Here is a 21073-nt window from a genome sequence, read left to right on the forward strand (position 1 = left end):
GCACCGCAGGGCAAATTGAAGAACTGTATTTTTGTGCAGTGGGTTCACTTTGGGCCTCTGAACTCACATACACTGTCTAAGTTGTTTTTTTGTTTTTGTTTTTTTTTTTATTTAAAGAAATTCACGTTCTTTTATTTATTTATTTATTTATTTATGACTGTGTTGAGTCTTCGTTTCTGTGCGAGGGCTTTCTCTAGTTGTGGCAAGTGGGGACCGCTCTTCATCGCGGTGCACGGGCCTCTCACCATCGCGGCCTCTCTTGTTGCAGAGCACAGGCTCCAGACGCGCAGGCTCAGTAATTGTGGCTCACGGGCCCAGTTGCTCCGTGGCATGTGGGATCTTCCCAGACCAGGGCTCGAACCCGTGTCCCCTGCATTGGCAGGCAGATTCTCAACCACTGCGCCACCAGGGAAGCCCCTGTCTAAGTTGTTTTTGAACTGAATGTCAATTCTTTACACTGGCCCACAGTACTCACTTACGCTGTTGTGTTGGCAGCTACGCCCTTCCATTCAGGGGCTGTCCTTCTGTGACCTGTAACTGTCGTAGTAGCTCTTCTTACACCCTTTATGTTTATGCTCCAGCTGACATCAGGAGGACGGCCACACTACTACGTTTCCTACCGAAGGAATGCGTTTGCCCAAATGAAGCTGCCCAAATATGCTTTGCCCAAGGTATGGCCTGAATCAATTTCTCTATTTCAGTATCTACTCTTTTTCCCAAGGACCCTTTCAGTCTCTCGTAGTTATTTATTTCTTTTCATCCCCCATCTCTGTTTCTCAAGTTCACTTCCTTACTTTCTTTTTTGCCAACCTCCTTATCCTCCTTTCTCTCTCAGTGGTCCATCCCTCCCTCCCCCACCTCTCTCTTTCTCTCTCTCTAATTCTTTGGAATTCTTGCTGTAGGAGCATCTGAGTAAATTGATAACTGATTTGCTTTTGCTTTGCACGTGGGATGTATTGGTTTTCTAGCAGGATAGAAGCTATGCTTTGGATACACAGTATATCAGTGCAACAGGTATGATACATCTATATACCATTTTGTTGTTATTAATCATGGAGAGGTGATGCAGCTACGTAGCATCCGACATTTGCTTTCTTTCCCAGTGGAACTTACGAGACTGGTTGTCTTTAGGGTTCGGAGACACAGCTAATTTTTTAGACTTTCTCAAAGACATACTCCTTTAAAAAGAGTGGCAGACAAAAGTTAAAGACTCCCAACCGCTAACATCCCCAGGCTCTCTCTCCACAAACACTGAAGAACTGCGTTAATATGGAGCGCCACCTAGTGGAGATGAAACTGACTTGGGAGCTCAAAGCTGTGGATTTGAGGTCTTGCTGCCACTGTGATGTATTTTAAGTGGCCAGAAATTGTTAATGTATTGTGCCTTTTTTTTTTTTTCTAGCAACAACCACTGACGTGAGTGTTTTAAAATTTTTTATTGAAGCATAGTTGATTTACAGTATTATATTAGCTTCAGGTATACAACATAGTGAGTCAATATTTTTATAGATTACAAAATAGTGGTTATATTTTCCTGTGCTGTGCAATATATCCTTGTTGCTTATTTATTTTATACATAGTAGTTTATATCTCTTAATCCCATACCTCTATCTAGCTGCTCCACCCTTCCCTTTGCCCACAGGTAACCACTAGTTTATTCTCTATATCTGTGAGTCTGTTTGTTTTTTTAATATACATTCATTTGTTTTACTTTTTAGATTCCACATATAAGCTATAACATAGAGGATTTGTCTTTCTCTTTCTGACTTATTTCACTAAGCATAATACTCCCTAGGTCCATCCATGTTGTCACAAAAGGCAAGATTTCATTCTTTTTTATGGCTGAGTAATATTCCATCACACACACACACACACACACACACACACACACACACACATCTTCTTTATCCATTCATCTGCTAATGGGCACGTTGGTTGCCTCCATATCTTGGCAATTGTAAATAATACTTCTATGAACATTCAGGTGCATTTATCTTTTTGAATTAGTGTTTTTGTTTTCTTTGGCTGTATACCCAGCAGTGGAATTGCTGGATCATATGGTAGTTCTATTTTTAGTTTTTTGAGAAAATGCCGTACTGTTTTCAACAGTGACTGCACCAATTTACATTCCCACCAACAGTGTAGGAGAGTTCTCTTTTCTCCATATCCTCCCAAACATTTGTTATTTGTAGACTTTTTGATGATGGCCATTCTGACAGGTGTGCCTTGATCATAGAACAAGGGAGATGTGTGTGGCTGTAAGAAGGGGACTGTGTAGGTTTAAATATAACTCAGCTTTGAAACCTTTGGTTGAACAAAGAACATAAATAACTTTTTTTTCAATTGTGTTTTCATGACTCTTTGTCTTGTATTTTTATCCATGACTTTGTAGTTTGCTATCTTGGACCAACATCAGCTACCTGCCCAGGGAATCAGTGATAGATATAGCACAGGGTGCTGCAGGTCTCCTCTCCCAGGACAGCCAGTGGCTTCTCCAGGCAGAATTCTCCTCCTTGGCCATCACTCTGCCCCTAACCCTAGCATAGTGAAAAGTGAGCTGTAAACCTCAGCCCATTAGAGATAATAACACACATTAAATTACACTATTAACTGCAAAGAGCTATTTCCGTATTAGTAGTTATTTTTTTCAGCTGCTAAGAGATTAATGACAGTGGTAATTGCCCAGAACTATATGCCTATGCCTGTATATGTTTAAATGCTCCTTGCTCTTGATTTGGCTTAAGACATTTCCCAAAAAGACAAACACAACATTGGAGTTGTGCCTTAGATGAGAATTGGGTAAAGTCAGTATGTAAAAGAAAAATTGAGTGTTGTTAAAATTACCCTTGATAATCTTTTAGGGAGGTCCATGAGGGAGATGATCATGTTACCTTGGTAAGTCCAACAGAGCTGGTGGTGGTTTTGTTTTGTTTTGTTTTTGTTGTTTTGTTTTTTTTCACTTGAGCACTGAAATAAATTGCTGTCTTTGACCAATAAATGAAGTAGTTGGCTTGCAAGATTTTCACCTTTAAAAACAAGAACATACTCAAGGCAGTGAGATGCTGCCGTTCAAGAGGCATGTGGGAATTGGGACCACATCAGGAAACAGCAGTTTCAAGCCACTCATCTCATGCTCACTTACTCTTGGGAATATACTTTTTGAGTGGAATAAGTTTCAGCCAAACCAGATGCTTCTTGCTGCAGATTTGAGGCTAGAACTTGAATCTCCTGACTCCCAAACTGGCATTCCTTGTATTACACTTTTCTACCCTCTAAATAAATTAATAGATTCTATTACTAAAAGGGAGCAGCACCCACCCCCCAAATTTTTATACACTGAGGAGCATCCAGAGAAAAAGTCCCATTGACCTATGCAGCCTCAGAATGGTAGTTTAAAACAAAGAAACCAGGGCTTCCCTGGTGGCGCAGTGGTTGAGAATCTGCCTGCCAATGCAGGGGACACGGGTTCGAGCCCTGGTCTGGGAAGATCCCACATGCCGCGGAACAACTACGCCCATGAGCCACAATCACTGAGCCTGCGCTCCGCAACAAGAGAGGCCGCAATAGTGAGAGGCCCGCGCACCGCGATGAAGAGTGGCCCCCGCTTGCCGCAACTAGAGAAAGCCCTCGCACAGAAACGAAGACCCAACACAGCCAAAAATAAAAATAAATAAATAAATAAAAATTATAAAAAAAACCAAAGAAACCACTTGGCCCCTTGGCCGGAGTGTTGGGAAACACATACTGTGCATTGCTTGTTCATAGCCATCACGCCGATCACTGTTGACAGCTGCCCCCAGTGGCATCTTGCCAATCTGGAAGGAAGAGTTTTAGTCTGAGCCTGAATTGGCTGTCTGGCCCGTCCCACACTCTCCCAAATGAGCATGTTCCATTAGTCAGCCTCATCTGAGGTCCGAGGGTAGAATGCGGTGATTAATTAAGCTTGTCCCCAGAAAAATCGGAACCACTACAGCAAATGAATGTACTATTTGGTCCAAATGGGTGTTTATTATTTAAGGCAATGAGATGCCTCATTACAATCCCATTACACCTTCAAAGAGAAGCCCCAGCTTGGCTGGAGTGATCCATGGCAAAGATGCATGTATTTCAGGACCCTCTATCAAAGCAGGGCTGCTGCAGCTGAAAAGGAACAAAGCTTCATGCCCACCAAAGGAACTGAGACAAACCTGCACTTACATGCTCAGATTTTCTTTAATCATCCCCTGCCATTGTATCAACTCTGAAAGACTGAGGTTACCCTGAGCTGTATTTTAAAAAATTAGTATAACGGTAAAGATGACCAGAGAGGGAGGTGGGGAGATTTTAATATTGCTGTTACCATTAAGAGCATGAGGCCCTCCAGACAGGGAGATCTAGTGACAGTTTTCCTCCCTTACCATACTTGGAGCTCATTCTGAGCTACTCAAGTGAGATAAATGAGGCAACACATATGAAAGTGCTTTGAGCATTTTGGAGGACAGATACTCTATAAAAGTAAGGTAATATTAATATTAGTATGGATCTAGTTGTTTGTGTTGGAGAAGATCGATGTGAACTGGGGTGTGGGTGATGAAAAGGCTGCTTGATTCACAGCGAGAGACCCTAATTCCAGACCTAGATCTGTCATTCCCCTGCTTTGAACCTTGGGCTGGTTTGTCAATTTCTCTTTCTTTTTTTTTTACATTTTTAAAATACGGAGCTTAGATTCACAATAATATTTTCTCAAACTCATTACTCAATAAAATGCCCTTAGAGATACTTCATGAAAATTTGGTTCTGTGATCGTGAGTTTAAAAAAAGAAATAAACTCCATTCCATGCTCCTTGCCTAGAGACTAACAGAAGCTCGCTGGTATGTTAAAGGCTCTAGGATGTCCTGTGAGCAAGAAAGCTGTATAGTTAGCATTAATCAAAATGTTTTACAAAAGGATCCATTCAAAAAAAATCTATTAAAATCCAACAGTACTGGTGTCCTATGGAACAGATGTTGGGAAGTGCTCTAGAACATCTCAGAGTTCACTTCTTGGTCTCAGTATAAGCTTTCAACATAAAGTGCCATTTTGGGTGAAATAGCATATTTTCCTGATATAGGCGCGTGTAGGCAAGAAGAAAAAGGAAAGATGGCATTTAAATATGTCAGACGTTTCAGTTAAAATATTTAAGACAACATAGTTTTTAAACAGTCTTTTCAATGTAATTAGATTATATATAGAGAGAGATCTGCCCTTGGCCCTTATCTAGCGATGGCCATTTAATCTGTTTTTGTTCTGTTACTAGTTCTCTAAGTGACTCAAGTACTTGATGCATCTGTGTTTTGCATTCTACACCGACCAAGGAAAAGTTTGAGTGGGCTGCGGTAGTATGGATGATTTACTCTGGCCCCTAGGATTATTTAATGGGTCCAAAGGCACAGTTATGCAGGGACCAGGTTACTGCTGAAATATTTTAACTTGAGTTCAGGGATGAAGCTACATCCTGCTAACAAGGAAGGAAACATGAATTGGGAGTAGTTGTTTAAGGGTTCTAAATGGTAGAGTAAGGATTTTGATCTTTGTCCTATAGGAAATGGGGAGCCATAGAAGGTTTGGCCCTCAGTGGATGAATGGCCTTTGGACTAGTTTCCACAGTTAATTCCCTCGATTAGAAAGAAACAAAACATTTGGATGAACCACTTTTTGTTAAGTGTATTAGTTAGCACCCTAATATTTGCAATGAACAGAAAGGCCAAATCAACCTTGCTTCATCAACAAAGGGGATTTAGGGTTTGCTTAACAGAAAATAGCTAGCATGTATGGAGCAGATGCTAACACCAGACACTGTGGTTAAATGCTTAACACTTACTAACTGATTTAATCCTCACAACTCCATGAAGGGCATACTATTATCTCTGGTTTGCAGGTGGAAATCCTGAGGCACAAAGTTCCGTTTGCACAGCTGAATGAAAGAGCCGGGATTTGAACTCAAGTAGTTTTATTTCAAAGACCATTCTTTTAATCATTTTGCTCTACTGTCCTCTCTAACTAAACAAGTTTACGGGTGGGCAGGCTCCTTAGATATCCACATTCAGAGACTCAAATAGTATCATAGAATTTGGACCATCTCTCTCCACCTTTTGAGCCTATTTTTCCAAGATTGGCTTATCCTCTGCCTCCAAGATATGTCCCATCAGATCTAGACTTTATTTTTATTCCAACTGCTTACAAACTAACAGTAAAAAATAACTTTTCTCTCTCTCTCTAATAGTTCCACAGTCATTCTAGCATTATGTCTTACTGATTTTGCCGTCACTGATCCAATCACTGTCATCAGGAAAAAGGAATTTTCTGAGCGCTAGGCCTACAAGATCACTTCTGGTGCTGAGGGTGGGAGAAAGTAGCAAAGACTGAGCATAGGGAGGAAATTTGAGAAGGATGAGAATACTTCTTCAAAGAACATCAAGCTACAGTTGCCAGAAGAAATGTACATAGGCGTTGGGCAGATATAAGATATGGCCAACTTTTATAGCAAACCTTAGTTTGCATTATCAACCAAATTGAATTCATGGGCAGGATTCATTTTTGGCCTCCCCACTTTTTCTATAAACACATTATCAAACTCTAGAGTATGGCAGTAAGGCCTGAGAAGGTGTCAGGAATACAAAACCCTTTGGGTAAGGACTTCTTCCTTCCGGAATCATATGAGTTCACTATGGTCAAGTTTCAAGAGGAATGAGAGACTTGTTCCTCTAAGTCTAAAGCAGAGTTGAAGCTGAATTGCTGATTGATTGATTGATTGAGAGAACGTGGGCATATATTACAATGGGAAATTTTGAAGTTAGGTAGAATTTTCCAGCCCTGGAGTTGTTGCCAAGGAAGATTGACAGACCTCCTGAATCTTTTCAAGGAGAGTGAATGATCCCTCCGGGAAGATCTGAGCACTGAGCTACACAAAGGCCAAGAATCTTTCCAGGTTGTTCTTTTACCTTTAGCCTTATGCATCATTCTGTTTTTGTTTTGCCTTTTGGCTTCTGAACGTGATACTGATGTGTATGTACCACCTTGGGCGAAGGGGGGAAGGCTGCCAAGAGCAATGAGCAGGACCCCCTGAAGGAGACAGCAGGCCTTGGTCTGAAACATCAAGCCTTGGTCTACGTCAGCCTCTCCCTGAACATCCACTCCTCTGGAGTTCTGAATGGGGAGAGAAAAGGATTTGGAATCCCCACCCCAGGGACATCTGCTCACTGCCTCCACATTACATCTGCCTTGTTTCTATCTTCCAGGACAGCCAGAGTCTGAAAACATGATCATTTATGCAGACTGTTTTTCCCTGTTTTATTTAAGGTTTCCTGGGGAACTTCTCAGGGCACAGGTTTTGATAAGCTAAGTCCTTGAACACTCATTAACCTGAAGATTAGTGCTCTCGGGGTCTCAGGTGAACGTTTTTCCTCTGGGACCTCTAAGGGTTGCTGAGCCTTAGGGAAGTGCTTCTTAAACATTAATGTGCATATTAATCATCCATGGATCTTATTAAAATACAGATTTCTATTCGATAGGTGAGGCCTGAGGCTCTAACAAACTTACAGGTGATGCCCATGCTGCTGGTCTGTGGACCACAGTGAGATGCAAGGCTTGTCTGTTTTCTCTCTGCCCCTCGTATTTGCCCCGTATATGCCTTTTGAGCATGTACTATGTTTGTGCTTGGCAAATTTATCAGGATGCCTGATTCTCCAAACTCATACATATTTGAGAAATTATCCTTCAAATTATCTAATGAGGTAATTAAATTGTAACTGAGCTACCAAGCATCTCCCTGTCCTATTTTCTGATGACCTTACTGCCTAACCTCATAAATGACAAAGGAAATATGTGACCAACACTTAACTATTATGTCACAAATATGCTATAGGAAGATCTCTGTCCTCCCTCACAGTACCTATGAGCCTATTCTGGTATTCTTCATCAGATTCCACTCTGTGGACGCGTGCCAGGTGCACTTATAAAACTCTTCTTCCTGTTTCCTTCCCTGTGTCTTTCCTCAGGACATGCATGTCATCAGCACTGATGAGAACCAAGTGTTCGCAGCGGTCCAAGAATGGAACCAAAACGACACATACAACCTCTACATCTCAGACACCCGTGGTGTCTACTTCACTCTGGCCTTGGAGAATGTCCAGAGCAGCAGAGGCCCTGAGGGCAACGTCATGATCGACCTCTATGAGGTATGTCACAAGGCACGTGTGGTCTTGAGCCACTGCAGTGCTGGGAGTGGCAGTTGAAGTCCCCAAGTTGGCCGTTTCCTCGATCATTTTGATAACTAGTTCCTTATGTGGCCTCATTCCATTTGGGAGAGGGAGGCGGGGTTGCAGAACATTTTTATTGGTTAATCTGCAATCCACAAAACAGCTCTGGGAGGGATTCTTTGTTGACAAAGTCCACAGGCCATGAAGCTCCAGAGGGCTTGGAAAGTGTCTAGGGAAGCAGTCAAACAATTAAAGGGTTTGAATAAGAGTGAGCCTAGTGTGAAATTTGAAAATAGTCTTGAGAGGCTAATAGGGTGTCAGAGGTGGAGCAAAGAGGCAATGGGCGGTGCTCCCTTACATCTCTCTGAAGAAAGAACTAAGGGGTTGTCTTTGCATTGCATCAGAAGACACTCCCTTGTCAAATTCTTTTCCCATTTAGGTCATTACAGAATACTGAGAGAGTTCCCTGTGCTATACAGTAGGTCCTCGTTGGTTATCCATTTTAAAGATAGCAGTTTGCACATGTCAATCCCAAACTCCCAATCTATCCCTCTTATATGTATAACTGAATCACTTTGCTGTACACCTGAAATTAACATAACATTGTTAATCAACTATACTCCAATATAAAATAAATTTTTTAAAAAAATGATTATAGCTAAATATTGAAAGAAAAATAAAAGACACTCCCTTGTACTTGAGGACCTTTCTGACTGCATAACCTCTAATAGCTAATTGCCATCCTCTCAGCGGGCCAATGCATGAGATAAGATTAATACGTCTTTCTTTTCCTAAAGAGGGGTGAGGAGGAGAAACAAAAAGCAGAGTTTACCAGATTTCCCTAAGGGAACTCTGACCCTTTGTTTCTCAGAATGACCAGGTTCAAAATAAAATCATATGTTGGATCAGTTAGCTTTTATGACAAACACCAACACTTTAATGGCCATTTAAAGCACAGTCAGGTGAAAAGAAAGCTGCTATTTGGGGATGGATTTTAGCCATTTGTCAGTCTTGTGCTATGAAGGATTTATAATGGGATATAATGAGCCATTACGAAACATATTCAGAATATGGGAAGTGCAATCATACACTAATATTCTATCTGAAAAAGAATTATAAAACTTATTCAAATATGTTCAGTCATAATGATGTCATCATTTGGTGAAGGATAAGTTCAGAGAGTAGAGGTTGTTTGTGTAATGAGAAATAAGGGAATCATATCCAGTATGTCAAAGAAAGAAACCAATTTCACTTAAGAAATTTAAACCTATTATTAGAATTCCTTTTAATGCTATCTATATTCCTTCATCTTTAGGAGTTCTTGGGAATTTCCTTCTAGTATCTAAACTTCTCTGTGTGTATAAAGGCATGTTAACAAACTGTATGCCCATTTCAGAGCTCAAGTATTTGTGATGGAAATTATGGTAGACTAGCATAGGACATAGTTTTTGTGTATATATTTAGAAAAATACCCTGCAAATTTTTTATACATTCACAAGTTTCTTCCATTTCATTTCCTGCCCATGTTCCAGATAAATATAGTATCATATATCTCAGCCTCAAACTGAACATGTATTCTGGAAAACATTTACATATTCTGGTGATTTACCTTCAAATTCATGTAGGGTAAAATTCTGATTTAGGGTGTAAATTTTAGAGTCGGGCTGGCTGGGTTTAAATCCTGGCCACACCACGTGTATATATTCTTGAGATAAATCCAACAACTTCTGAGCCTCAGTTTTCTTGTTTAAAATAAGGGGATAAACATGGTACCTCCTTGATAGGATTTCTCTGAGGATGAAATAAGCTAATCTTCTTAAAGTACCATGAACAGTGCCTGAAATACAACAATACTCAACAAATTATAGATAGTCTAATTGATATTCTGTTCCAATGAGTTTAAGCCCCAGAACAATGTTCTGGTCCTAAAATCTACCCACATTGTTTAAATGTCCAAAGTATTTCCACCATTTTGGATCTCTGCTTCTTTCCATATTGTAATTAGCAGGGCCATATGACATCCTTTATCACCAAAGCTGTCTTCTTATAAACAAATGTAAATTGCAACATTTCTTTCCTCTTTTGTAAATGTGTTACAAACATTTAAACTTTAAGCGTGTTTTTTTGAAATACCATATGTTTTCTTGCCTTGATCCAGCATTTACAGCTCTGAGAGTATGAAGTCTAATCAGCTGTCCCACATTAATCACCCAGTTTGCTTCCCTGGTCTCGGCTCTGTCCTTGCTCTCCTGAAAACATTTGATTTTCAGGCTGCATTTTTCCTTCCTGATTATCTTCTCCCCTCTTTTCAAGTCAATGTGGAATAATTTCTCTGGATAATTTTTTTTTCTGCCAAAATAGAGACCATTTTAATTAGTCCCTTGATGATGGAAAAGATGACAAATTTTAACAAGAATGACTTTGTCATTTCCTGTTATTTGCAACTGTTTTCATGAATGGTTTTCTGCAATCAAAAATAGCTAACAGGTAGGGAGTGAGAAGAGGAGATAGAATGACCTCTGGACACGACAAACCATTTTTTGGTAATCTTTATGTTTTCCCTTTGTGTGTCTCTTGCGGTTGACTATCTGTTGGGAAACTGCTGGCTCTTATTATCATCACTTTGAACAATGGTGTAACTACATTATGTAAAGGTGTCCTGCATCCTGGGGCCGGGGAAGAAGAGTCTTTGTTTTATTAGCCTGGCAGTTCACAGCAACTTGAATTGAAATTGATGTGATCAGAACGACAGTGCCGTATCTGCTGATTACCTAGATAGAAAGAATATTGGCTGACACAGAACCTGGCACAAATGTTCCTTAAATCTGATTGTTCTGCCTAGCAGGAAGCTGAAAGCCATCCAGCCTGAATTTCCCAGTAGAATTGCAATGAATGATGAGTGGTTAGAGATAAATGAAAAGTAAGAAAATCCATAGATGAATTAATAAGGAGGAGAGATGAGCATTATGCAAGGTGAGGGTGACAGTATACATAGAGTGCACATCTGTTCACATATGGGGGTGACTGAGGAGGATTACATGCATTCTTTGCTTCTACCTGCCAATTGCCTGCTGTTCTTATGTGCTCTTTATACTATGTTAGCAGAGGCGAACTATGTAATGTATGACTGTATGAGTCTGTGTATCAGGCGTGTGTACTGTTGGTGAGTCTTTGTGGGAAATGCAGAGGGAGACACAGTTTTCATTAAAATCAATCATTTTATTCACTCACTCCTTGCAACCTTACGACAAATGTCGTTCTCTCTACGTTAGAACTATATGTGTCTATGTGATGAGGTAGGGAAATGTTGGGGACAAAGTGTTGGGGGCCCATCTTACATGGTTTAGTTATTGAAATACCAGAATTTCCCCTCAGTGTGAGTTGACCATTGGCCATGGACCCCATTCAAAAGAGTTGAGACATGTGAGCCAGGAAAGTAGGCTACAGAGAAAAAAATGCTCGCGAGTGATTTTTGTTGATGCAAGATCATACTAAGTAGATGATATTTGGGGTACCATTATGTGCCAGGCACTTTTTAAAGAACCTTTCATAATTATCTCATTCAGTCTGTATGTTCACTTTATGACACAGGGACCATAATCATCACGCCCATTTATAGGTAAATGGAATCAGAGAGGATGCAATCATTTTCATAAGATTACAAAGCTAGTAAGTGGCAGAATTAGGATCTGAACCCTAATATGCAAACTCTTAGCTAGAAGCTATTATGTGTGTCCAGAAAGATCAGTATTTAGGCTTGTATTTGATTGTGGCCAAGTAATAACCCTAAGATAGAAGCACACTAAAGAGCGGGGTAAATAGTATTAGACTTTACCTAGCTATAGGGGAAACCAGACAGGAAGGAGAAAATGGTCTGAGGAAAAGCCAGCCTAAACAGAATCAGCAGATGATTGCTGTGGACCTCTTTGCCATCTTCTGAACCAAGTCCTGAGCCTGCAGTAATAGGTAAATTCAGGCTGTGTTATCCCGTGGCTCCCAATTTTGTCTGGTGGTTATATTTGTGCAAGAGAATCCTAGAAATAAGTGTCCTAAAATTCTGTCATTCCTGAATAGCATAAATTCTCCAGTGGCGCCATGTGGGATGGGTCACAGAAGATGGCGTGCCTGATGGTGGCCAGAGCAAAAGAGACGTGATGAGAGTGTCTGAGATGTGTGATTCCTAGTGTATTCCTCTGGTGTGGGTGATGAGAGTGGGTCTGACAGCTTTGGACAGTATCCTCCCTCCTCTGGGAAGCGGGTATCAATTAATGATGATGAAGAGTCCTTTGGCTTAATGGACAACGACAGTTCACCCCAGCCAAGTGAAAGGGTTTTGTTGGGAATGAAGTCACCTGGCTGACAAATTCAGAATGCACAGAATGTATGAGTGAGGCACAGTGAAAGACGCATGAAAGACGCAACCAATGACTGATGCATGTTCTGTTACACACATAGTGTCTTCTGTACGTTATGAATACCTTCTCTTTAAAAGAGAAAGCTCCATAGTTCTGATGATGTAGCTTACACCTTGATTCTTGGGAAATGACTACCTCTTACAATCCAGCATAAGAGATAGGGAGGAAAACTGCTCTCCTATCCAGGACATAGTTATTACAGGACATAGAATATACCATCTACTTATTTAAGGCTACTCTTTCCCTGGGTAGGTGATGCTGCCTGACCAAGGCCACAGGGAAGGAAAGAACGCTTAGACATTTTTGGCAATGGGTTCCCTGATGTCAGAGGCACCCCTGACCCCTGCTGAGTACGTATCTCTCCTGGCTGGGATCCTCTCTGTAGAACAGAAAAATATCCTATCTCCAAAGCCCAAAGAAATCATGGTGGTGAACATGTTCTCTTTCTTGCCATTGTTGTTGATTCATATTTTTATTCTCTTCAAATTTTGACACTTCAGATTTGTAATTAAAGTCTGAGACAGAGAGGGTGGGAGGAATCAGCTCCCAATCAGCATCGGAGGCAGAAATAAGCAAAAACTCCTGTGTAAGATCTTCCCAACTTAGCCTCTGTGCAGAACATATGAAAGATCAGGACTGGAGAGCACCCTCTAGAGGTGAATATTAAAAAACAAAGAAGATATCTGGGGTTCATTCTTTAAATCACCAAAGAAATCCAAGTCTCATCACCTAGCACATTCTAACTCTTAAAAAAAAAAACCCTGCTGCATGAATGTAAAGTTACTTAGACATTCTAGGTGCTATATTTCCAGTGCTGAGAATGCATGATAAGTGATAGATATTCAAAAAATATTAATTGAACAACTATTGAGTACATGTACTAAAGAATGAATGAAAGGCAACTTCCTATAATGTCCATATATGATATTTCTCTCAGGAAGCTCTAGGATGAGAAAGAAGTTTGAAGAACTAATACTGCCAAAGGGTTAAGTGCTTGGGCTTTGAGATAGACAGACTGGTGTGTTGTCCATTGCTAAGGTTCTCCAGGGAATGACCTTAGGCAAGTGACTGACGCCATCCAGACTTTGGTTCTTGCATGTGTGAAATGAGGATGTATTGAGTCTACCACTTAGATTGATGTGCTCAGGCTTGCAAAGCCTTTCATGTAGTGTCTGACATTTCTTAATTACTCAATAAGTTTGGGGCACTATTAATGTTGTTCGATCTTCTAATGCAGAATTCTACCTATTTCATTAAAAACGAAAAAAAGGACTTCTTGTACAAAGTGACTTTTCAATTATTAATTTTAATGGGGGAATATGGTGGATTGAATGATAATCCAAAAGTTATACTCAAGTGGGAGACAGTGATGTGAGAGATGACAAGAGAAGCTGTGAAGAATTAACATGTGGTAAGGAGTGTAAGGAGTACAAGAGATGTTTCCAGGAAGACTGATGCCCTCGAGAAGCTTACGTGGTTGTTGAGAGCAAAGATGTAGGTACCATCTATACGAGAGACAAATTGGAGGACAGAGAAGAAGAGCTGGGGACAGTCAGGATGGAAAAGAGGTCCTGGTTTCTGGAGAAAGGCTTACTGAGCTGGGCCTTGAAGGATAGATAGGGAGAGGCATGTTGGGATGCTGTCTAAGAGAGTGGGAAACATGATCAAAGAAAGTAAGAGGAGAGAAGGGAAGGTAGCATTTTGAGGCTATCACCCTGGGGAATGGTCAGTGTACTGTTGTGCTTTGTGTTGGCTTGAGGTTTGACTGTAACACTTCATATTTAAAAATCTAATCAAAATGTTATTTTGGCTTATATGATATCAGAGGATAAGAAATAATTACTAATACCTTTGAAACTTCTGGTATCAAATTCCCCCGTGTGAGAGGCAAAGAAAGAAAAGTGGCTTCTCAGCACACGCAGCGTCTTTGTGCAGAATTCAGAAAGGTAGAAAAGCGAATAACAGCTCTTTCCCTGAAGGGAGGCAAGCTCCCAGCAGTGAGGTGTATCACCCTCATAGGAATACGTTCCTCAGAACTCTGCGTCTATGTGGAGGCATGTCTTCCAGTGGGAATAGCAGTTTTCCTCCCACCCCCCGCCCCATCCCACCACGGTCCGACCCCAGTCTACATGCTGTGGATGCAGAGGGAGGTTGTCTGGCAATGAAAACATGTCCCTCATCCTCAGCAGAAGCCCAGACCTTACACACACACACACACACACGTTAATACACATATGCATGCATGTACACACACACACACACATTCCGCATTTTGGGCACTAATACTGCTCCCTTGGTATCCAAAGTTCTACAGTAAGAAGGTAGAGATTCTAGAGACGTATGATGAGACCTCACAATAGGCGAGCACCGAGACACATAGACAGATAGACGTCTCAGGCTCAGGGAAAAGGAACCTTGAATGGCACAAAACCCTAAGAGCAGGCAGGGGTGACCATCTTTGCAGACCAGGCCAAAGAAGCCAAAACAAATAAGTAATAGATAGATAGATAGATAGATAGATAGATAGATAGATAGATAGATAGATAGATAGATAGATAGACAGACAGACAGACAGACAGACAGACAGACACCTCAAATGGGATTTTCACAGGTTAAGTGCCTTGGCAGCAAGAGGAAAATAAGAAGACCCTCTCCAGCTCTGTAGCCTATTGTGACACATTTCCTCAGCTTTGCCAAGTTTCTATTCCTCAAGATAAACCTGAAGGCCAGGCTGCCAGAGATGAATTACAAAGCACAGGCTGTCTGCTCAAGCGGCATTTGATAATGCCACGCAGTCGGGGGCCAATAAATTCACCGCTTCTGCAGATCAAATGCACCAGCTTCCATTTTTTTAAAAAATAAATTTATTTATTTATTTATTTATTTATTTATTTATTTATTTTTGGTTGCGTTGAGTCTTCATTGCTGCGTGTGGGCTTTCTCTAGTTGCGACGAGCGGGGGCTACTCTTCGTTGCAGTGCACAGTCTTCTCACTGCGGTGGCTTCTCTTGTGGAGCACGGGCTGTAGGCACGCAGGCTTAAGTAGTTGTGGCACGCGGGCTTCAGTAGTTGTGGCACGCGGGCTTCAGTAGTTGTGGCATGAGGGCTCAGTAGTTGTGGCTCGTGGGCTCTAGAGCTCAGGCTCAGTAGTCGTGGCACATGGGCTTAGTTGCTCCGCGGCATGTGGGATCTTCCCAGACCAGGGATCGAACCCGTGTTCTCTGCATTGGCAGGCGGATTCTTAACCACTGCACCACCAGGGAAGTCCCAAATGCACCAGCTCCTAAACACGCACAGCCCTGCTCTGACACCTGGGCCAAAAGAGAGACAGGGCAGGGAGAGAAATGGGGAAGGGAACTCCCGGGATGGGTAATATTTTTATCCATTCTCTACGTCTTGTAAACTCCTAGAGTTTTGCATGGTTATGACAGTGTCATTTCTCTTGTTTGGGACTGCTGTGGAGGAAAGACAGGTATGACTGCAGGAAAATTCTGATTTATGAAATTGAATCTTTAAAGAATTGGCAGTTTAGTCATTTAAATATGTAACAGCCTCTCGAACGTATGCGAAACCAACATGAGCTTCCCTGGTGGGTAGTCCTTATGGAGCCGAAATAGTGAATAACTATCAGTAAATATTACTTTGTAATTAACATATCGTTGTTGGGAGGTGGAGTACTTCTGGAAATTTACATCTTCCACATTCATGGAGGCTCCACAGTGCATAAGAAAGTGTTCTGGCTACTGTTGCTGGCCCCAAATGAGGCTTGTTTTCCTAAGTATTTCACAGTAGTCCGCCCAGAAACTCGTTTATACCATTTATTTGCTTAACAGATTTGTTGTTCCAAAGGAGTACAAAGTTGGCTCAACTCTAAATGATCCCAGATGCCAGAACAGCAGGTACAAACTAATGAGGTTTGACTGTGTCAAAAGCAAAGGCAAAACGTGCGTGTTCTATTGATCGAAGCCCAGCCTCTTTGAATTGACAGAGCTGTATTTGTTGAAAGAATGTTGGAAGTCCAACAGATTTGGGTGTGAACCCCAACTCTGTTATCTTAAGCAATTAAATATTCCTTATGCCTTGGTTTCCTCATCCATAGAATCGGGATAATAGCTGTTATGCAGGTTTATAGTGAATATTGGAGGTTTTACATACAAAGTATTAGGTATAGTGGTTCATATGTGACAAGGACTGATACCATGGTTTCATCCTTCTGCTTAAAAATTTTCATATTATAATATAAAGGGGCTGAGTTCAGTTAAATGCGTTCAAATATGCTTGCTAGCTTATTCACTTACTCCCTGTCTGTGCTCCAGAAAGACACTTAATCTAAGTTTCTGTTCCCTCATCCTCAAATGAGGCTGATGGTAACTATATCTACTGGCTTTTGTGAGCATTAAATAGGATAACCTTTGCATAGTGTTGGAATGCACTTGTCAACACATTTCAGACGCTTTTTTCACTGCCCTCAAGTTTTCCTGGGTTGTCATAATTTCAAGCAGAGTCAAATATATATAAATATGTTTCTTAAGTTCTAAAACGCATGAAAAACATGACACACAATTAATGATTTGCTACTGCACAGTTTGGCAACTTCTCAACTGTTACCTCTTTCCTAAGGTATAAAAGAGAGAAGGCAATCATATTTTCATAGCCAAATAATTAATAAGGACTGTTTATAGTAGGAACAATAGTGTTATAGAAATGGAGGAGGGATTATTTGACAATTTAGGGAAACCACTGCTTTTTTAAGTTTAAAAGCTGTTCTCTTTTGCTCAATGTATTTTGGTAGCTTAATAGAGAGATCTTTTACAGAAAAAGAAAAGTAACAGTAATTGGATCCTGAGTTTTTGTTTTTTTTTTAACAAATTTATTTATTTTATTTATTTATTTTTTTAGCTGTGTTGGGTCTTCGTTTCTGTGCGAGGGCTTTCTCCAGCTGCAGCGAGCAGGGGCCACTCTTCCTCGCGGTAACCCCTGGATCCTGAGTTTTAACTGACCTCTTTTAATTGCCCAAGGCTGTAGATAGTGCAGTGATTTAGTCATTAAGGGCAGGGGCTGTGAAGTCACAGAGCTCTGGGTTAAAATCTCTGATCCACCACTTAATATCTGTATAACATTAGGCATTGTGACCTTGGGCAGGTCACTTTACCTGAGTGAGCCTTAGTTTCCTCATTTGTGAAACAGAGTAAGTGAGACTTATCCAAAAGGACCATTATAAGAATTAAGTGAGATAAAGTATTTAAGACTATGAGTGCTACGCCTAAAATAAAAGTAACCCCTATTTATTTATCATTTGTCAAGCACAGAACCAGCAGCATCAGAGTTTATCTGTAGGCAACAGTAAGCTACTACCAACCTACCTTAGGGGAGATAAGAAGCCTCTATCAAATTTGCATTAAGACCCTCATACCACAGGGGCACAGGTCTGTTGTCTTCTGTCCCAGGGAGTCATTATACACAAGCATGACCCTCACCCTCTTTCCTCCAAGACAAGTGCTCACAGCTGAATTTGACAGTCTTTTTTTTTTTTAAGTAAAACAAATATATTTCTTCTCAAATTGATGTATTTTTCAGCCATGTCGATTTTTCCCAGGTAGCAGGGATAAAGGGAATGTTCTTGGCTAACAAGAAGATTGACAACCAAGTGAAGACTTTCATCACGTACAACAAAGGCAGAGACTGGCATTTGCTGCAGGCCCCGGACACGGACCTAAGGGGAGACCCTGTGCACTGCTTGCTGGTGAGTCTTCGTATTGGGGCAAAATGTCCCACACGGTGAGGGCTGGAGATGGAGGTTCAAGGAGCAGAGAAACATGTTTCCAGGGCTTCTTGCTCAACTGATGAACAGAAGGGGACAGGGAAGGGTGTGAAGGCAGTGTGTAGAAAAGAATCATAGCTCTGCCTCTTGTGATTGGACCAAAGCGATAAGAGAACATGAGTAAGTTTCTTGCTCATTTTAAGGATGTTCAGTTGATGCCCAATTTCTGATGAGGACCTCATATTGTAGTTTAAGGGAGAGTGTGATAGTTTCCATCTATGGTGGGGAAATGTACCCTTACTTTCCTGGGAATAACCTGCTTTGGATCTAATGATACATAAATTCAGCTGTAGAATTGATGAACTGAATGCAGAATTGTGTAGGTGTATTTTCCAGTGGAGATGTTTATTCATATTTTCAGAGGAATTTATGCCTCAAACCAAGGTAAGAACCACTGATTTAAATCCTTAATCAGTACTCTTTATAATATGTTCCATTCATTTATGTCATTGTATAAAGCTGGTGTTGGTAAACCATGGCCTGTGGGGCAAATCTGGCCCACTGCTTGTTTCTTTAAATAAAGTTTTATTGGAATGTAGTCCTGCTTATTCATTTATATATTGTCTATGGCTGCTTTTGCTCTACAATGACAGACTTGAGTAGTCATGACAGAAACTGTACGGTCCACCAATAAGATATTTATTATCTGGCCCTTAAAAACAAAAGTTTGTTGACCCCTGCTTTGACGTATGGCTTTTAAAAAATTGTCTAACATTTGGGCAATAAGTAGATCAGATCAATGTATTTATGTATTTGATTATATGATGGTATCCAAGAGAGGGATCAAAAATGGGTCTTGCCTTCAAGGAGTTTGCTGTCTTCCTGAGAGGGAATAGATTAATGAGTGAAAGATTATAAGGTCACATCTCATTCCTCTTAGTAGTTCTGGGGCCTGCCCTGTACTTGACACATGAGTAGTTACTGAGTGAATGAAGAAGGAAGGGAAGAAGAGATTAATTGTAAAACAAAGAGTCATTAAATGCTAATTTCTACAAAACAATTCTGAAGTTGTATTTAAATGCCTGAAAAGGAGAGACCAGTCTGTAAAGCTAGAGGAGTTTTAGTAAGAAGGGCTTGATTTATATCAATTTTCCCACCCGTCATACAATCCCAACTTTAATGTTTTGCACACTCAGCATGCTTCCTTCTGTCCCATGAGGTCTGAGCAGTCACTTTGCAGGTTCATCTCCTACAGCTGTATGCGGGTCAACCTCCCAGTCGAGAAGATGCCAGCAGCCATAGCTTGACCTTATTAGTTGCAGAGGATATCGCAGTTGTCACCATGCATCAGGGGAAGCAGTTTGAAATTCAGCCTCCCACTCAGCTTCTGTCCTTATTACTGGCAACTTACGGGGGTGGAGGGTGGGGGAAAGCCATTTGTTAGAGTAAGTACACAAATCCAGTTGCAGAGTAAGTAAATGTAACAGTCACTTACTGAATGTCTACTCTATGCAAGACATGCTTCAGTAGCATTTTAAAGACATGCCCACCTTCCTCCTTCAGCAATTCCACGCTGGAGCAATGTGATATTTAGCCAAAGATGCATGAGATGCACCAGCCCCTTAATGTGGTCCTCCATCCCATCATGTGCTTTGGTGATTGAACGTCCATGAGAGAGAATTAACCATATCACCTAAAGAGGCTTTCCTGGGTGCTCTGGCATCATAAATGGACCTTTAGAAATGCCTCATACACAAAGCACTTTGGGAGGTGTTCATGGCTCCACCCCCAGCCCAGCGTTAGGAAGTCTTGCTGCTGTGCCTCTGAATTATAAATGCAGTATCAGCTCACATCCCCATCTCGGCTGGGACCATCCTCATATAAGCCACCATCATTCTTCCCTTCCCCTACAGTGACAGGCTGTTCCTCCTGTCTCTACCTGGCAATCTCGTCTCTCCATAGCAGCCAATGCAACCTTTTTTTAAATCCAACTTTATTGAGTTGAAACATGCGTACATAAAAAGTACCCATTTTAAGAGGACAGTGATAAATCTTGACAAATGTATAGACCTGTGAAACCACTACCACAGTCAAGACAGAAGATTTTCATCACCCTGAAACATTGCTTTGTGCCTCTTCACAGGCACTATCCACACCCTTGGCCCTAGACAACCTCTGATCTGCTTTCTTTCACGAGAGATTAGATTGCTCTTTTCTAAAATTTTATGTAAATGGTATCAACCTGAGCTTTAAAAATCAGAGCATGTCCCTCCTACACTTAACCTTCTAATGACTTTCAAATATAGGTGGAATGAAATTCAGATACTTAACACGGCCTGCAAGATTCCACATGGTCTGGCCCCTGTCTTTTTCTCCTGCCTGGTCTCCAGACTTTCCTTCCTTCCTTCCGCATAGGCTACAGTGGGGGAGAAGGGTGCACCTTTCCATACCATTAGCTCACCGCCCTCGTTTATGTCCCAGGCTCTGCATTTGCCGTTATATCTCTTAAAATGCCCCTCTCCTAGTCTGTTTTTTTCTTGGCATTCAGACGCTTGCTTGATTACCTTCATCTCGGAGAGCTTCCTCAAGCAGTCTCTGAAGTTGCGCTTGGTTCAGTCTTTTTTATTCGTGACCTTCCTCACTCTCTTAAATCAGCACATGCGTTTGTTGACTTCCTTGT

General features: G+C 41.1%; 1 protein-coding gene across 1 annotated transcript in view; it reads left to right on the forward strand.

Moving 5' to 3' along the window:
* The window catches only part of SORCS1 (sortilin related VPS10 domain containing receptor 1), a 414532-nt gene that overhangs the window by 275106 nt on the left and 118353 nt on the right, over nt 1-21073 (forward strand). Inside the window, exons 10-12 of the mRNA XM_036829279.1 lie at nt 582-671; nt 8017-8196; nt 18229-18375. Coding sequence (XP_036685174.1) covers nt 582-671; nt 8017-8196; nt 18229-18375 — 417 coding nt within the window. The remainder of the gene's footprint in view (nt 1-581; nt 672-8016; nt 8197-18228; nt 18376-21073) is intronic.

Source organism: Balaenoptera musculus, chromosome 16 (assembly GCF_009873245.2).
Source record: "Balaenoptera musculus isolate JJ_BM4_2016_0621 chromosome 16, mBalMus1.pri.v3, whole genome shotgun sequence".
Taxonomy (NCBI): Eukaryota; Metazoa; Chordata; class Mammalia; order Artiodactyla; family Balaenopteridae; genus Balaenoptera; species Balaenoptera musculus.